The sequence below is a fragment of the Myotis nattereri genome (genome assembly GCF_964212035.1).
Source record: "Myotis nattereri genome assembly, chromosome: 18".
Classification (NCBI taxonomy): domain Eukaryota; kingdom Metazoa; phylum Chordata; class Mammalia; order Chiroptera; family Vespertilionidae; genus Myotis; species Myotis nattereri.
Window position 1 is genome coordinate 39661396 of NC_138093.1, and position 16534 is coordinate 39677929.

The 16534-nt window shown below is 40.2% G+C and overlaps 1 protein-coding gene across 1 annotated transcript; it reads left to right on the forward strand.

Moving 5' to 3' along the window:
* The first annotated feature begins 41 nt into the window (after window positions 1-41).
* MPC2 (mitochondrial pyruvate carrier 2) lies at window positions 42-14619 on the forward strand. The gene is made up of 5 exons (XM_081112080.1): window positions 42-852; window positions 5775-5815; window positions 11169-11253; window positions 11769-11880; window positions 13532-14619. The coding sequence occupies exons 1-5, from the start codon at window positions 744-746 to the stop codon at window positions 13566-13568; spliced, it is 384 nt and encodes a 127-aa protein (XP_080968206.1). The 5' UTR covers window positions 42-743; the 3' UTR covers window positions 13569-14619.
* Window positions 14620-16534: the final 1915 nt, after the last annotated feature.

A 16534-nucleotide genomic window follows, 5' to 3' on the forward strand; every position in this document is an offset into this window, starting at 1 on the left:
TCCCCGCTCTCGACCCCTCCCTGCAGGCTTTCTCGCGAGATGACGACCATCCGGGGGAAGGAGCCGCGCGGTCCGGTCGCAAGAGGAAAAGCCGCCTTCATCCTAGAAAAGCAGGTTCAGGCCCCTGCAGCCAAATCCTTCATCCTGCAAGGATAACCGAGGAAGCTGAGATCTGAAGTTTCTCGCTCACGAGTTCCATCCCAAAGGAAACAAGAGGGCCGTGCGCCGTCATCTTTAGTTGGGGCACGGCAGGCCCGACAGCCCATTTTAACTATGGGCCTCCTTCATCAACATGAAAGGGGCTCAGGGCAACTTCACTTTCCCTTCTCCAACATGGCCTCGAGGGCAGGAAGGAGAAATAGGCGGTTCGCGCTGGGCCACGCCCACTCCGCGGGGCAGGCCAATCACCGTGGACAGCTCCGCTCGCGCACGCGCGCTGTGCCGGGCTCCCAAGGGATCGCGGAGGCGATTCTGACCCGGGTTGCCATGCCTCCCCTCCTAGTGGGCGGCGGGCGGGCCGAGGGCCGACCCAGGGCGGGCCGTCGCAAAGCCTCCGCCTCCTCGGCCTTCTCCGGGCCCGGGCCCCAGGGTGATTCTCAAGCGGGACAGGCTGAGCGGCGGCGGGGAGCGTAGGACGCGAGGCCCTGAGGCCGGGAGAGTGACAGGCTACCCTTCGTCGTCAGCCGGGGACGAGTACGCGGCCACCCTCGCGCCCGCCCGGCCACGACCCCTCGTCCGCAGAGATGTCAGCCGCCGGCGTCCGGGGCCTGAGGGCCACCTACCACCGGGTCCTCGATAGAGTGGAGCTCATGCTGCCTGAGAAATTGAGGCCGCTGTACAACCACCCGGCAGGTAATGGCTCCCGCCGAGACCTTGCCTCCGGGGCCCGCGGACACCTCCGTCGCCGGAGGCGTCACCTACACCCTCGAGTGAACGCGTCTACTTTCTCGCCTTTCCCTGCTGTTCCCTTTTGCCTCGTCCACCATCTTTCACCAGCCTTGACGACCTGTGTCGCACCCCCTCCCTTAGGCGCGACTCCAACCCGGTCGGGCTTCTGGGCTGGGTCCTGCCTGCCCCATTCCCACCGGCCCCGGGCGCCGTGGCCCCGGAGGGTTTGGCGGAAAGGTCGCACCGCCTCCTCGTCCGGCTGGCAGAGCCGAGCTTCGGAGCCTGTCATTCCCCGGCCCGCGGGTCTAGCTTAAGTCCGTCCTTCGTGAAATGCCTGGGTGAGCCACCCCTGCACCGTTTTGCGTGGGCACACCTGGATTGCATCCAGATGTGCCCCTTACTGCAGGCGTGACCTTGGGCGAAACCCTAGATCTTGTCGTCTTTGTAAAATGGTCAAGGTGAGAGTTAAATATAACATGCATGTGTGTTCATTCGTGCTCAGTAAATGTTTGCGCGCTCTCTTGTCCTGTTGGAACACAGTGTTCTTGTGGTTGAAAAAATACATATATTTCGTTAGGAAACGGGAAGATCCCAGGCCCTCCCACTCTGTATTTGTGATCGGGAATTCTCTACCCAATGGGCAGCAATAACACTTAGTTATCTGGGAACGGAAAGCAGATCTCTTTCAAGCCTAAGAGTTTGCAAAGGAGAAAAATCTGCTATAAACTGAAATATTGAAGTGCAACCCTCAAAGGAGCCGTTTTAGCTGACTCCTCTCTGCACTTGGCCTCATTAGGAGAGTTGACTGCCCCCCCTTCTCCCTGCCCCCCCCCCCCCAGGTGGCTCTCTGGAGTCTGAACTGGTTATCACTAAATCTGATTTCCAGTTTGGTAATGGAATGAACTGTATTTGGGGATTATATGAGTGTAATGTTGTTTACTGCAGTACATATTGCACACATTATAAAATTGATCTTCAAGGAAAGGTGTTTATTGCTGAAGTTTATTTAGTTTGCCTTTTAGTTCTTTTAATACTCAAATGTTTAGAATTGTGCTGCGTTTTGTGGCAAAGTTATCAGGAGGGAGGTTGGGCAATGCTTCTGTAATAATCTGGGCTTTAGAGTCAACTGAATTCTGGAGTCAGTTCTGACCCTTTCCGCTTTGTGTCTGGGCTGTAGGACAAGGACACGGCAGAGCAGGAGCAATTTTAAACTACGTTCCTAACAGGGTCGTTTTATAGTGATCTTTTCCAAGGCCTTGGCTTTAACCACCCACCTTCCTTGCTTATAATACGTTATTCAACTCTCAGAATGAAGAGGAGTACCTTTCATTTGTAGATTGTACGTTTCATCTGGGTATTCCTGAATTAGATGAGTTGTCATCCCTTGTCTGTACAGTGGAAGGAACATAAGCTTAGGAGCCAGACAGGCCAGGTTTGAATCTTAACTGTGTGACCTTGGCCTTAAATCCCCAAAGCCTTAATTTTTTAATCTATAAAATAGGGAAAATAATTATCACCATTTAAGGATTGTTATGAAAGTTAAATGACAATGTCAGTAAAACATGTAGCAGAGTGTTTGCACTTAGACTTTCAAGGAATGTTTGTCCTCTCCCACCTAAGCTTTTAACCAGTAGGCAGAGAAAGAATTCCTGTCACTGCAAAATGATTTGTGATTAGAAAGTTGTAGGCACACCAGTGTAGAAATGGAGAAGCATGAAAAACATAACTGTCAATGTACTAGTATTGAATAAAATCTAAGGAAGCACTGATTATGTTCCAAGAGTTACTCGATTGAATCTTTAAGCTTATGTGTACTATTTTGCATAATAGTATGTTGTTGAATCATCATCCCCATTGAAATATTAAGCCTTCAGTTAGAAACTTTATTATTTACATTGGGACATACTGAGCACATCAGCTCAATATTTGTGTTTGTGTATGTTTGCCTGTTTGTAAAGTTACTCTGTTCCAAGAAGGAAATCTTTTCTTAGGGGAGAATCATACATACAATAAATGACATAGTTTCTTGGTAAAATTTATTTATTTATTTGTTTATTTTTATTTTTTGTTAATGCTTACTCAAGGATATTTTCCCATTGATTTTTAGAGAGCCGACAAGTGGAGAGACAGAGAGAGAAATATCAGTGTGAGAGATACACATGGATTGGTTGCCTCCCAGACACGTCCAAATCAGGGCCAGGGTTCTAGCCTGCAACTGAGGTATGTGCCCTTGACCAGAATCGAACCTGGTACCTTTCAGTCCGAGAGCTGACACTCTATCCACTGAGCCAAACCCGGTAGGGCTAAAATTTATATATTTCATTAACAGTGATTCCGCTAAGATAAGGAAATTAGGAGGTAAATTTATGTCATTTTATCAACAGGTTCATCAAGGCAGCTAGATTGGTTAATTTGTTGGAAAATGTCTGTCTGTTACAGATTTGGTTGTGATATTCCCTTGCAGAATTTCATAGAATTTTCTTCTATGAAAATTTGAACTCTAAAAAAGTTTCACTTTAAAAATAAGACAAACCCATAACAATACAAAAGAAAATGACCATTATCCTCTGTATTTTCTGTTATGCCTGAAAATAGTTTATAGTTTTAAATGTATATATACTTTTGAATACTTGTTTGATATTTTCAGATTGCCAGCATTTGAAGCCTTTTTCAACTTCCAGAAGTGGACTTCTGTGAAACAAGATGAAAATATATTAATTAACTTTTATTTAATTCTCTATCTAAAGGAATGTACTTTTATATCTGATGGGGACACAGTTCCCTCATTTTGGACTCCAAATTAAATATATGAGATGATTTTTATTCAGTATATTTCACCCGATCTAGTTTTTTCATGCCTCATAATGAATATTAGCTATGTAACCTATTAGTTTATATATACTTCTGCTTATCTTGATCTTAATGTATTATAATCACTTCAGGCATCATAATTATTTGTCTCATATTTTTAATTAATTGCTGTTTTAATGAACAGCTGTGAGAATATTTGTGTCATTCTGTAGAATATAAACCTGGTTTCCCAGGCCTGGAATGACACTCAGGTCTAATGTGACATTGTGTTGTCACTGTGTGAGCATATCTATTTTTAAATGGTTCGTTTTATCAAAACTTTACTTTTTAAATTTGAAGTAAGTTGGGATATTTTCTCATTACCATGTTCACTATTGGTTAATTGCTTTTTTCAGGAAGACAGCCTCTGTACTTGAATTCTTACACATTTAAATTTGGCTTGTTTATTCTTAAGGTAGAAAATGATTAGCTAAGATAAATTGGAAGAGTGAGCTAAAATTAGTTTTCTTTGAAATTTTTGTATGATCACAAAGAGTGATAGCCATTTTCCCTTTTTTTTAAATAATGAAGAAAACACTGCTGATTTGCATTTATGGATATCCAACTCTGATTATTTATTTGCTAGTGATATTTTTAAATTCAGTACTTATGTAGGGTTTGTTAAACTAATGTAGGGTTTGTTGTGTAGTTTTAAATTATTCACTAAAATATTCATACTGCTCCTAGTCCAGGCTCTAGTAACTAGTCATATTTGAAGTTTTTTTGTTTGGTTTGGTTGGCGGGACAGGGGCAGTTAGTTAATATTTTAAGACTATCACCTAGCTTGGCGCATTTATTAGTTACCAGGAAAACCTGCTGAAAAGCCTGCCTCTTCATTAACCCTGAAGTATCAACCACTTAAGCTGGTCAAGAACCAGAATCTATAGAGGCATTGCTCAGGAAACAGTCTTTGGGTAGCACAAAAGGAAACATGAGTTTTGAAATAGGAAGAGAGGAGTCTGCTGAAAAATTCAAAGCCAGAGACTACAACATGGACTGAATTACCCTTAGTGATGAAGCCAGGCTTCATGCAGGGATAAAAGATGAACTTAGTAATTGATCCTGCCTATGACCAGAGAGACTTTGTCTACAACAAAGAAAAATGAACCACGTGTGATGATAGGAATTCCAGAAGTTCAAGCTAACTAAAATAACCAGACAGCTTGCAAGATTGACTTATGGGATCAGTACATCATGGCATCAGACTCATGGGAAGCATTTTCAGGAGCCAAATAGGGGAGTGGCATGGTCTAAGACAGCGGTTCTCAACCTGTGGGTCGCGACCCCTTTGGGGGTCGAACAACCCTTTCAGAGGGGTCGCCTAAGACCATCAGAAAACACATATATAATTACATATTGTTTTTGTGATTAATACTATGCTTTAATTATGTTCAATTTGTAACAATGAAAATACATCCTGCATATCAGATATTTACATTCCGATTCATAACAGTAGCAAAATAACAGTTATGAAGTAGCAACAAAAATAACTTTATGGTTGGGGGTCACCACAACATGAGGAACTGTATTAAAGGGTCGCGGCATTAGGAAGGTTGAGAACCACTGGCCTAAGAGAAGAGTAACTAGTGAGTGAAGTCTAAAGCAACCCTGATGTAAAGGGATCCTGATGTCCTTGAAGATGAGTAAATACCAAACTCTAGCCTTGGGTATGAAACATCGTCAAGGCAAATCTGTAATTTCCCCAACTTGAAGTTATCCATGAGTGAACTAGCATTAAGTTCCATGTTTTCCAAAACCTTCTCCTTTACACTTCGGCTAATTTTTAACAGGTCACAAAAATACAAATAATTGATAGGGAGATCAAAAAAACTTGTATGAAAGATTGATATTGTGGCGACTTTTTAAAGTTAGCTTATATACAAAATATGCAGAGAACATAGTAAAAAATTAGAAACGGAAAAAATGATTAGAAATATATTAATAAATCTTTAGGTTTTTGAAATGTGATAGCTATTAAAAGACATGTAAGGAATGGTTGAATAATTGATTTATTCCTAAATTTTTTGTTGTTTCAGGTCCCAAAACAGTTTTTTTCTGGGCTCCAATTATGAAATGGGTAAGTTTTGAGTTTTTATAGAAGCTACTGAAAAAAATTATCTGATGAGAACTTACTAATTTGAAGTAACTTTTATGAAGGATGTACTTTGAAATGTTCATGGTATGCCACTAAATGATGTCATGCAAAGATTCTCAGATGTATCATTTTCACTAGTTTTTTCTGAACTCCATTGATTAGGAGGCCTGGGAACATATTTGTTATCAAAACACAATTGTGAGCCCTTGAAACATGAAACTTCATTCTAAAGTTTTATGACTAAGAAAAACATTAAACTAGTTAGAGCCCTCCTCCCCAAATTAACTGTTACTGTTAATTTAGTAAGAGAACTAAAGATACACCGAAACAGAGGCAAAGAAAGGTAGTCTCAAAAAGTAGTGGGATTTATCTAAAGATGTATGTTAACATTTGCTTAGTGATAGAGTCTAGGACTTCCGACTCCAAATGCTGCTGTCAGCAATGGTGAACAAATGTCTGTTCCAGTCCCTGCTTTCAGTTCTTTTGGGTTATGCTAGAAGTGGAATTATTAGATCATATGGTAATTCTATATTTAATATTTTTTAAAAGACATTTCTATTGATTTTTAGAGAGAGAAGAAGGGAGAGGGATAGAGAGATAGAAACATCAATGAGAGAGGAAGTCATTGATTGGATGCCTCCTGCATGGCCCCCACTGGGAATCGAGCCTGGGTTGCCCCACTGGCAACCCAGGCATGTGCCCTGACCGGGAATCAAACCAGCAACCTCTTTGTTCCTGGGTTGACACTCAACTGCTGAGCCACACCAGCAGCACTATATTTAAATTGTGAGGAACTGCCATTTTACATACTCAGCTATAAAATGGCAAGATAAGATGAGCAATTGGGAGCTGTATTTTAGAGAGAACTAGAGAGCAGTTATTTTTTATATTTATATATTGAGAAAAGATCCCAGTTTTTTTTTAAAGTTTCAATGTATGACCTTTGATGATTATGCTCACACTGTAAGCATTCAAATATAGTGATATGCCGCAAAAATACCGAGACTAATGGAAGGTATATTATTATTTCCTTCTTCTCCTCTCCCTACCACACTTAAAATTATATAGTAATGACTTATCTATAAAGTGGAATTGATTACTGAAGTATTGTTTCTATACCATTATTAAAAGAATAAGAATGATTTAATCTATTTACCACAAATTTGGTGTCCTCTTTGACCTCAAATTTGCCACAGTTTGGGAGTTTATTTATTTTATTAATAGCTTTTGTGTTTCTTTGATCTGTTCCACCACTGTTTTGAAACACTGACAGTATCAGATACGCCTGAGTGCCTTCTGTCTCCTTTAAAAAATCTATTTTAAGTTCGTGTTGAAATCAACATAGTCTCCTGATGACTGCATAGCAATAGAAACTTCTGTGTCTTGTTCGCTGGTGCGGAGACTTCTTTTGCTGGTTATTTACTTTATGTACAATGTGTGTTCTTCTCCCAGAGCATTTGGTAATTAATCTGTGGTAGTCTGTGCATGACATAAAAATTGCTGCTGCCAGCCATATGTGTTCTGTCTGAAGAATTTCAGACTATACTTCTTCAGACATTTAATTATGGTGGAGACCTTAGTCACTTTAATTGAAACCAAATAATCATAAAAATTATACCTTAAATATTTTATTTTAACTCCAATAATATAAATATGTATTCGTTTGCCAGTCATCTACTATGAGGCCAAAGCTTTTATTTATGTATGGATCACTGATTTTGAGTTCCACATCTTCTATCTTGGATGAATTATATCATAGTGCATCCCATATAATTTCCAGCTTAGTTTTCTTTAAAGCAGAACAAGGTCATAGATACTTTCATAATAGTATGACAACAGAAGCCTGCTAGATTTGTATGACTTTCCCTCAAATTTGTGTATATCTGTCTCATGCCAAATTTGACAGTAAGTTTTAAAACTTGCCATTATTCAGTCTTTTCAAAATAGTTGCTTGCGTTTTCATAGAAAGAGCAACCCACTTTGTAGTTCCCGTTTACCCTATAGTCCGGTGATGGCAAACCTATGACACGCGTGTCAGAGGTGACAGACGAACTCATTTTTTTGGTTGATTTTTCTTCATTAAATGGCATTTAAATATATAAAATAAATACCAAAAATATAAGTCTTTGTTTTACTATGGTTGCAAAGATCAAAAAATTCCTATATGTGACACGGCACCAGAGTTAAGTTAGGGTTTTTCAAAATGCTGACACGCCGAGCTCAAAAGGTTCGCCATTACTGCTATAATCCGTTAAATTATGTAGCAAGTAAAACTGGCATAGACAGGTTTAAGGACAAACACAGTGGCTTGATAAAAATACAACTCAACTAATGTAATACAGAATAAGCAGCCCACTAGCCATGAGTATTTAGCGTGTCATGGACGTCTATTGGCCTGTTTACAGAAGGAATGGAGATCACTGACCAGACTGGGGAGCTTATTATGTGAAGAGCAGTTAAGAGAGCTTCTTTATTTTTGTTCAAAATCTTTTTGTACAGACTGAGTTATATTAATTCTCAAACAATATGCCATTTGGTATAGCTTTATTTTCTACTTTCTCCTTTCCTTAGGAATAAATCAACTTTCAGATAAACCATACATATTGTTAATACTTGTCTGTTTGTTCTTTCAGCTGGAACTACTTCTATAGATTAATTCACAGTTTAAAATCTTGAGGTCTTTGCTACTATGAGCATTTTGGAATTGGAATATTCAATAGTGGTATTTCATTTTTTAAACATTCCTCTAAGAGTGTTATATGACCTTTAGTAAATGAAAAGATATTGAAGCCCTACCTGGTTGCTCAGTGGTTAGAGCAGTGGCCCAAGGACTAAAGGGTCCTGGGCTCAATTCCGGTCAAGGGAACATACCTCAGTCGCAGGCTCAATTCCCAACCCCAGTCTGCGCATGTGCAGGAGGCAACCAATCGATGTCTGTCTCTCACATCAAAGTTTCTCTGTCTTTCCCCAACCCTTCCACTCGCTTTAAAAAAATCAATGGAAAAAAATATCCTCAGGTGAGGATTATCTATCTATATAATCTATACTAGAGGCCCACTGCACAAAATTTGTATACAGGTAGGGTCCCTAGGCCTAGTGGCAATCAGAGTTGATGTGTGGTGTGACCAGCGGGGTGATCAGGGCCCCTGCTCGCACCCACCTCGGCTGGCCTGGCACCGCCCGGTTGGCCCCATCCCTCGCCACCACCGCTGGTTGCCTCCCTCTGTGGGGCGAAAAGGGGGCCTCCACTTGTACCTGCCTTGGCTGGCCTGGCACCACCCGCTTGCTGGCCCTGCACCCTGCCGCCGCCGGTCAGGGCCTGTGGGCTGGAGGCAGCTTCTGCATTGAGTGTCTGCCCCTTGGTGGTCAGTGCACATCAAAGCGACCGGTCATTCCGCTGATCATTCTGCTGTTTGTTCAATTTGCATATTAGGGTTTTATATAGATAGATAATAAAAGCCTAAATGACCTTTATGGCAGAACAACCAGAATGACCGATCACTATGGTGCACACTGACCACCAGGGGGCAGACACTAAACGTAGGAGCTGCCCCCTGGTGGTCAGTGTGCGGAGCCAGAAGCCGGGTTCACAGCTGGTGAGTGCAGCGGTGGTGGTGGGAGCATCTCCTGCCCCCACGGTAGCCTTAAGCAGCAGCAAGCCGAGTGGTAAGAAGCCAGCAGGTGGGTGGTAAGGAGCGAGGGGTCCTGGACTGTGAGAGGTGCGAGAGGGATGTCCACCTGCCGGCTTAGGCCCGATCCCACAGGGGGGTTCTGGACTGTAAGAGGATGCAGGCCAGGCTGAGGGAATCCCCCCCACCCCCCAGTGCATGAATGTCATGCACTGGGCCTCTAGTGTGTGTGTGTGTGTGTGTGTGTGTGTATGTGTGTATTAGAAGGAAGAAAGGAGAGAGAAAGAAAGAGGAAAGGAAGAAAGTTAGTTTTATACTGTCTATTAGAGGCCCGGTACACAAATTCATGCACCAGTGGAGTCCCTTGGCCTAGCCTGCAGGATTGGGCCAAAACTGGCTCTCCGACATCCCCCAAGGGGTCCCTGATTACAAGAGGGTGCAGGCCAGGCCGAGGGATCCCACCAGTGCACAACTAGGGCCCGGGAGGGACGCGGGAGGGCTCCAGGGTGTCCTGCCTATCTTGCTCAGTCCCAATTGGCCAGACCCCAGCAGCAAGCTAACCTACCAGTCAGAGCGTCTACCCCCTGGTGGTCAGTGCACGTCATAGCGAGTGGTTGAGCAGCCTTAGCATATCATTAGCATATTACTCTTTAATTGGTTGAACGGACGACCAGACACTTAGCATATTAGGCTTTTATTATATAGGATGAGCATCCCATCCAGTGGAGATAATCAGATGCCTGAAAGCATCACAAACCTGGGCTTCAGACATTTGAAAAGTGTTTTTAAATTTGTTTACTGATGCCAAACCTTCTGTATTAGGATCTTAAAATACATTATCTCATATTTAATCTTCACCAAAAAATATCAGAGCTATAAATAGTATCAGCATTTTTCAGAGAAGGGCACTGAGGTTCAGAGAGCTGGCTGCGCATGTTGTAGTGGCAGACTCAGGATTGGAAGCTCCAGGTCTGTTTGACTCACATCTGTGATCTTAAGCACTAACATGACTGCCTTTACACAAGTCACTGTGGATCTACCTATGGTCAGGGAGTATTTTATATAATCTTGTGGTATACTCTAAGCACTCTCTGAATGAACGAAGTACAGAATAAAGATGAAAAGGAACATGGGCCTTCTGCCCTTGATCCTGAGACTATGAGTGCATAATTCCATCAAAACCAGTGTCAAAAACACAGCAGAGAAGAAATGACCATCTGTCCTCTGACATTACATTACTGTCTAACCAGGACACTAAAATTCTAACAGCTTCTCTGATACTTATACTTTTAAAAAATAAATAAATAACATTGACAAAAAACTGAAAGGAGGAATCTATACAAATTACCTTAGTTTTCAGGCATCCTCTATGTCAGTGGTTCCTGACATGTATAAAGAATATATAAATTCACATGTGAAAAAAGTGTCATTTGTGAACAAATATATATATATATACAACACACACACACACTACTGATTTTCAAATATATCAGGTTGCTTAATGTGGTTAACAAAATACAGATTAATTCTGAAAATATTCCAAATTCACTGTAGCTTTTGTCACGATACACATTTTCTTAAGGCATGGATACTAAAATTCCGCTATTATCGTGTGGAGATCTCTGAAACAGTTCTGTGTTTTATTTAAAGTGAAGAACCATTACTTGACAGTTAGGATGCTTTTTCTTTTTTTCTGTGTATTTCAGGGGTTGGTGTGTGCTGGATTGGCGGACATGGCCAGACCTGCAGAAAAACTCAGCACAGCTCAGTCTGCTGTTCTGATGGCTACAGGTAAATTAAAGAATACCCTTCATGTTCCATATAGGACATTCAATATTTGTATATTGTTTTACCTCAATTTATTTAACAATTGAATGTTTAGAACACATTATACACACACACACACACACACACACACGCATGCACACACACAAAGGAATTCAGGGGTCATCTCTAGGAAGTTATTAGACGGAGAAGGCAGAGGAGGGTTGCAGTGAATAGGTATCTGCGTGGGTTTTTATTTTTCACGTTTTGTCATCAGCATAATTTTATGTCGGAAAAACATTCCAGTAAATATTCATTTGCCCTATAAATATTTCCTCCCTTTGATGTAAGAACTGAGTATTTTATGTAACAATGAATTATAGCAGTTTAATTAAAGACTTAGAGTCTAGTTTTTCTTTATCCTCTGTCCTACATTCTGTTGTCATAGCCTTATTTAGAAGTATTTTACTATAATATTAAATGTTCAGATAAGATATTGCAACAGTACCTATACTTTAAAAAAATATATTTTATTTCAACAGGGCTTATTTGGTCAAGATACTCACTTGTAATTATTCCAAAAAACTGGAGTCTGTTTGCTGTTAATTTCTTTGTCGGGGCAGCAGGAGCCTCTCAGCTCTTTCGTATTTGGAGGTAAGCCCACCAATGGTATAAAACGTGTCTCAGAAGCCACACAGGTGGCAATACTTTTTTTTGGTAAAATTCATGTATAATATTAAGATGGGATGTGTAAGAAGCAAAAATTTAGCACTTCTAGAAAAGTCGGGTTTTAAGCTAAAAAATGTTAAGCAGTATGTTACCTAGGTTTTAAATTTGTATAGTATCTAGATGTATAGCTCTTTCATATAATCTATTTCATTAAGATAACAAATATACTTTATGATATATTAAGTAATTTTCTGAATGAACCTTTTATCATTCTCAATCATATATAATAAAGTAGAACTGAAACATTACGTAGTTATGTAGTATTGGGAATGATGTTAAGTGAGGCTTCTGGTTTCATTGGAAAATGTTCCATGAGCTTTGGAAATTTTTTAAACTGTTTACTCTGTCAGTAACATTATTGGTCACTGATCAATTAATATCCTGCAATGAGCTCATCCAAGATGAACGCTCTGGCTTTGTTTGGACCATAGAACCTTTCTAAATTACAAAACTGTCATGAATAATAGCTTTCTTTAGCTAAAAAATAAAAATTAAAAATATTTGTATGATCTCAATAAAGAGAAATATTTTTTTTTTAAATTAAATCTTTATTGTTCAGATTATTACATTTGTTCCTCTTTTTTGCCCCCCATAACTCCCCTCCTCCCAGTTCCCGCCCCACCCTCCGCCCTCACTCCCCACCCACTGTCCTCATCCATAGGTGCACGATTTTTGTCCAGTCATAAAGAGAAATATTAAGTTATAATTTACATTCCTTTCAGAAGGCATTCTATGCCATAGAGTATAGCACATTTTATTTCATTCATCTTTACCACTCCTAGGTTAATGAGTATCTTTATAATTTATTCTTATAATCATCTAGCATATAATGGATGGGTGAATAAACAACTCACTCATTGTAGAGTATGCCTCACAATCATTTTTAAGACTTATTTAATATAAACTTTAATTTGTACAGTGATTTTATTTACAGAGTATTTTCCTCATATACCATCCCATTTTAACATTAACTCATGATAATAGAGCTAAGATAATGCAAAATGCCATATTATTTTTAATATCAGAAACTAAAATACCATTAGACAAAAGAATTTTTGGCACCTTTTAGTACAATAGCAGATTGAGAGATTTTGTTAGAAATGCAGACATTGGGCTCTGGAGCATTTAGGAAAACACTATTGAATATTTGAATCGGGGCCTTCTGAGAGACCTAGGAGGTATGCTTAGCATCATGGAGTAAGTTGCTTCCTGTGCGTGTCCTGTCCTCCACTCTGCTAAGCTGAGGAAGAGTCAGTGAAACAGTCCACACATTTTGTCATGCTCTTGTATAGTTTAAGAATGAAAATAGTCATTAAAATAATACTTCTGAACAGGAAACTGCATGTCAGTTAAGTTATTTAAACTTTTTGGCAGCTGGAAGCCAGATGCAAATAATGTCTGGGTCACTTTCCCTTGTGCCTGTTTCTACCCACAAGGCCTTGGGAAGATTGTATTTACAACTATATAGCCTCTCGGCTAGAGAGAGGGAAGAAATGGAATATGCTTCTCATTCCCTTCTTATCGTATACTTATCTGTTGTGATTCATGATTATTTTTCTTTCTGTTTTCTCCATAGATATAACCAAGAACTAAAAGCTAACGCAAACAAGTAAAAGAGTTCCTGATCATCCCAACAACCTAGCTGTAGCCATAACCACTGGGACCTAGTTTGATTTATTATTTGTTATTGGTAAGGTGATGCTCTCTATGCTAATAATTGGGACGCATTTTAAAAATCTAACTTAAATAGAAACTAGTACTCAATTCAGCAGAAAAATAAAGCAAATTTTTAATAACAGTGTTTCTCTACATATGACTTAAGGAACTTATCTATGGGTATTAGTAACATTTTTTTCCCACTCTCTTCCTGTAATAAATCATACTTGCTCATTCATACCTCTGGCCTCCTCCTGTTCTAGTTCACCAAAGTATGTGTGTTTAAGAGTGCACACGTTCAAGCGAGTCAAAAGATAGTTGAAAGGTCAAGTAATCTATTTTCAGTGAAGGATGGTGAAGTAGCTAAAAGTGGAAGGAAATAGAGCTAAAGAGGGTGAGATGGGTAGAATGGCTAGCAAAATGACTTAAAACTATTTTAAGAGATTTTAACTTGAAAATTATATTTTGCATATTGTGTGAAATTCTTTTAGAGCTATCAGAGTAATGAAGGATTTCTAAATGTTCGGCTTTCTGTAAATGTCTGGGACCTTCACCCCCATTATGAGGAAAGACTGGGCATAGATTGCTGCATACTAGAAATGATTAACAGTCTATTGGATGTGAGCTCCAATTTGGCGTATGGAGCTTTTTTCTAAAAATTGTAGTAAAGCCAGTCTAGTTAGAACTGCAGTCAGAGGAATCAGCAAGCAAATTATTTCTAAATATGAAGAAGCGAGTAACAAAAGAACTTGTTGAATAATAATATACTATAACAATCAAAAATTGGCAATTAGCCATTGAAAACCCTGCACAACTTCATATATCCCTTCACTTTAGTCCATCTTTGAGAAGGAATTTGACATTGGCACTGCTTCCTTTTTATAAGCTACACTGTTAAATTTGTTTGGCATGTGTATGTGTGTGTTTCCTAGAGTTAAGCATTTAGGAAAAACATCTATTATGAAATATGGCAAAACAAAAGTAATTAAAATATATTTTGAAATGGTGTTTCAGATTTTTTTTTCATTTAATCCTGCTTTTATGTGGGCTCCTTTGAGCCCCACAGGTCAGTCAGATTACTTGTAGCATTTAGATGCAGTCATAGGCAATTCTCTTGGTTCTCAGAAGTTTCACTGACAGATCATCTCATATTTCCTTTCTTGCCCCAAACTCTCATCCATCTATTATTGAATCTTACAAATTAAATGACTAATACGTGTCCGATCAAAAATTCGCACTGCCACTTGGAGCACATGGTCCAGTGGTCAGTTCACAGCTATTTTTAAAAACTTAGGAGGAAGAATTGATATACCAGAAGTCCTTACTACCAATGTAAGTAGTGTACGCTATAAAAACCTTTTGTAATGGTACAGATCACTTGATCAGACTAGTTGAGTTGAATTCTATAGCAGAATGTTCTACTGAGCCCTTGCTGGTGACTTCATGAGGTGTGTTTTCTCGGTGTGGGCCTGACAGACCTGGGCTTCAGCCAGGTCTTCCCCACATCAACAGACCTTGGTCTGAGCTTTCGTCTTTTCATGAGTGAAATGGGGATAATAACCGTACTTACTGTTTCGGATTGTGGTAAAGATGAATCGAGATAACGTTTTAACACAGTGCCTGGCCCCTGATGGGTGTTAAATAGAAAGTTTCAGAAAATGGTAAGCTTATTGTTGAAGATCAACTCGAAAAGTACTTTGTTACACAAAGGAATTTTAATGTAGCTGCAAAACATATGCCGTGTGAACCTATTTGCACACCTTCTGAGGTAATAACTGCTGGAACGCCTGAAACTTTCACAGGTTCAGGCAGAAAATAAGTGCTTGGGCTGGGGGACAGAGCCAGGGTGGGGAATGCTCAGTAGGAGCCAGATTCTTACCCTCATCATCTTGGTGGTTAGGCGTTGGTCTCAAGGAAACATTGGTCCTGAGCACGTCAATGCTGTTGTTTCTCCATAGTAAACAGATTGTTTTTTTCCTTTATTAAAATGATGATGAAAAGTTGAATCTTAACAGGATTGACCTCAAAGCCCAGGTTCCTCTCTATAAAGCAAAACTGTTGCCATAGGAGTTTGTTTCTATAATGACAGAAGTGGAAAGCACTGGTGCTTACTCGGACTGGCTTTGCCCTAAGGAGTCTGTTTAATTATAGGAGCTGTGAGTCCAGTTATGGTAAGACTGGTTCCCGCACACCAGAAGGTTCACTTGAGAAACAAACGAGCCCCCCTTTTCCTTCCCTTAAGACAACTGTGTTTTACAACATTTTGAAATACAGTAAATTTAAGTACAGGGTTGGGCTTTATTTGAGGATGTTTGCTTGCTTTTCCAGTTCAGCGTTTCTAAATTCCAGTTTTACATGTGTCAGTAGGTGTAATTGTAGTTGTGCTATACATATGAACTGTTAGAAAGTCAAACCATGATTTCAGCTGTTAGAAACTATGTCACCCTCTTAAACCATTTCGCCAGTGTCACATTGAATTAAGAAACTCCATTCCAGTGCCACAGAACCAGGGACTGCAGGTTCTCTTAGGGGTGAATTTGGTTAAAAGCATCCACATGACCAGTCAGAAAAGTCAGAAATTTACCACACAAAAGGCCCTGAAAATAAGTACTGAATGCACTGTAACTGGTAAATTCTATTGGCCTGGTAAAAGCCATAATCATTATTGACCAAAACGTCGTGTTTGCTTACCCAAGAGGTACTTGCCTTTGTGCTGGTCACCTACCAACTGCCTCATTTCACTGACCCTTAACCCACATGTCTAGACCAGAGAACCTGAGAGCCAGTCCAGGTCAGAGCACTAGGCCCCTGGGCTGTCGGGGGAGGGGAGGCAGGGCAGTGCCAGCCAATCAGAAGCATAGTCAGTGCACATGAAACAATGAGCTGCTGATGAGGGTGTGGCCAGGAAAACGGCTTTTAGACA

Bases quoted from the DNA above. Each gene is read 5' to 3' on its own strand.
- MPC2 (XM_081112080.1), top strand. From the start codon at position 744: ATGTCAGCCGCCGGCGTCCGGGGCCTGAGGGCCACCTACCACCGGGTC. The intron at 853-5,774 runs GTAATGGCTCCC...TTGTTGTTTCAG, and splicing joins GCTGTACAACCACCCGGCAG to GTCCCAAAACAGTTTTTTTC. The intron at 5,816-11,168 runs GTAAGTTTTGAG...TGTGTATTTCAG, and splicing joins GGGCTCCAATTATGAAATGG to GGGTTGGTGTGTGCTGGATT.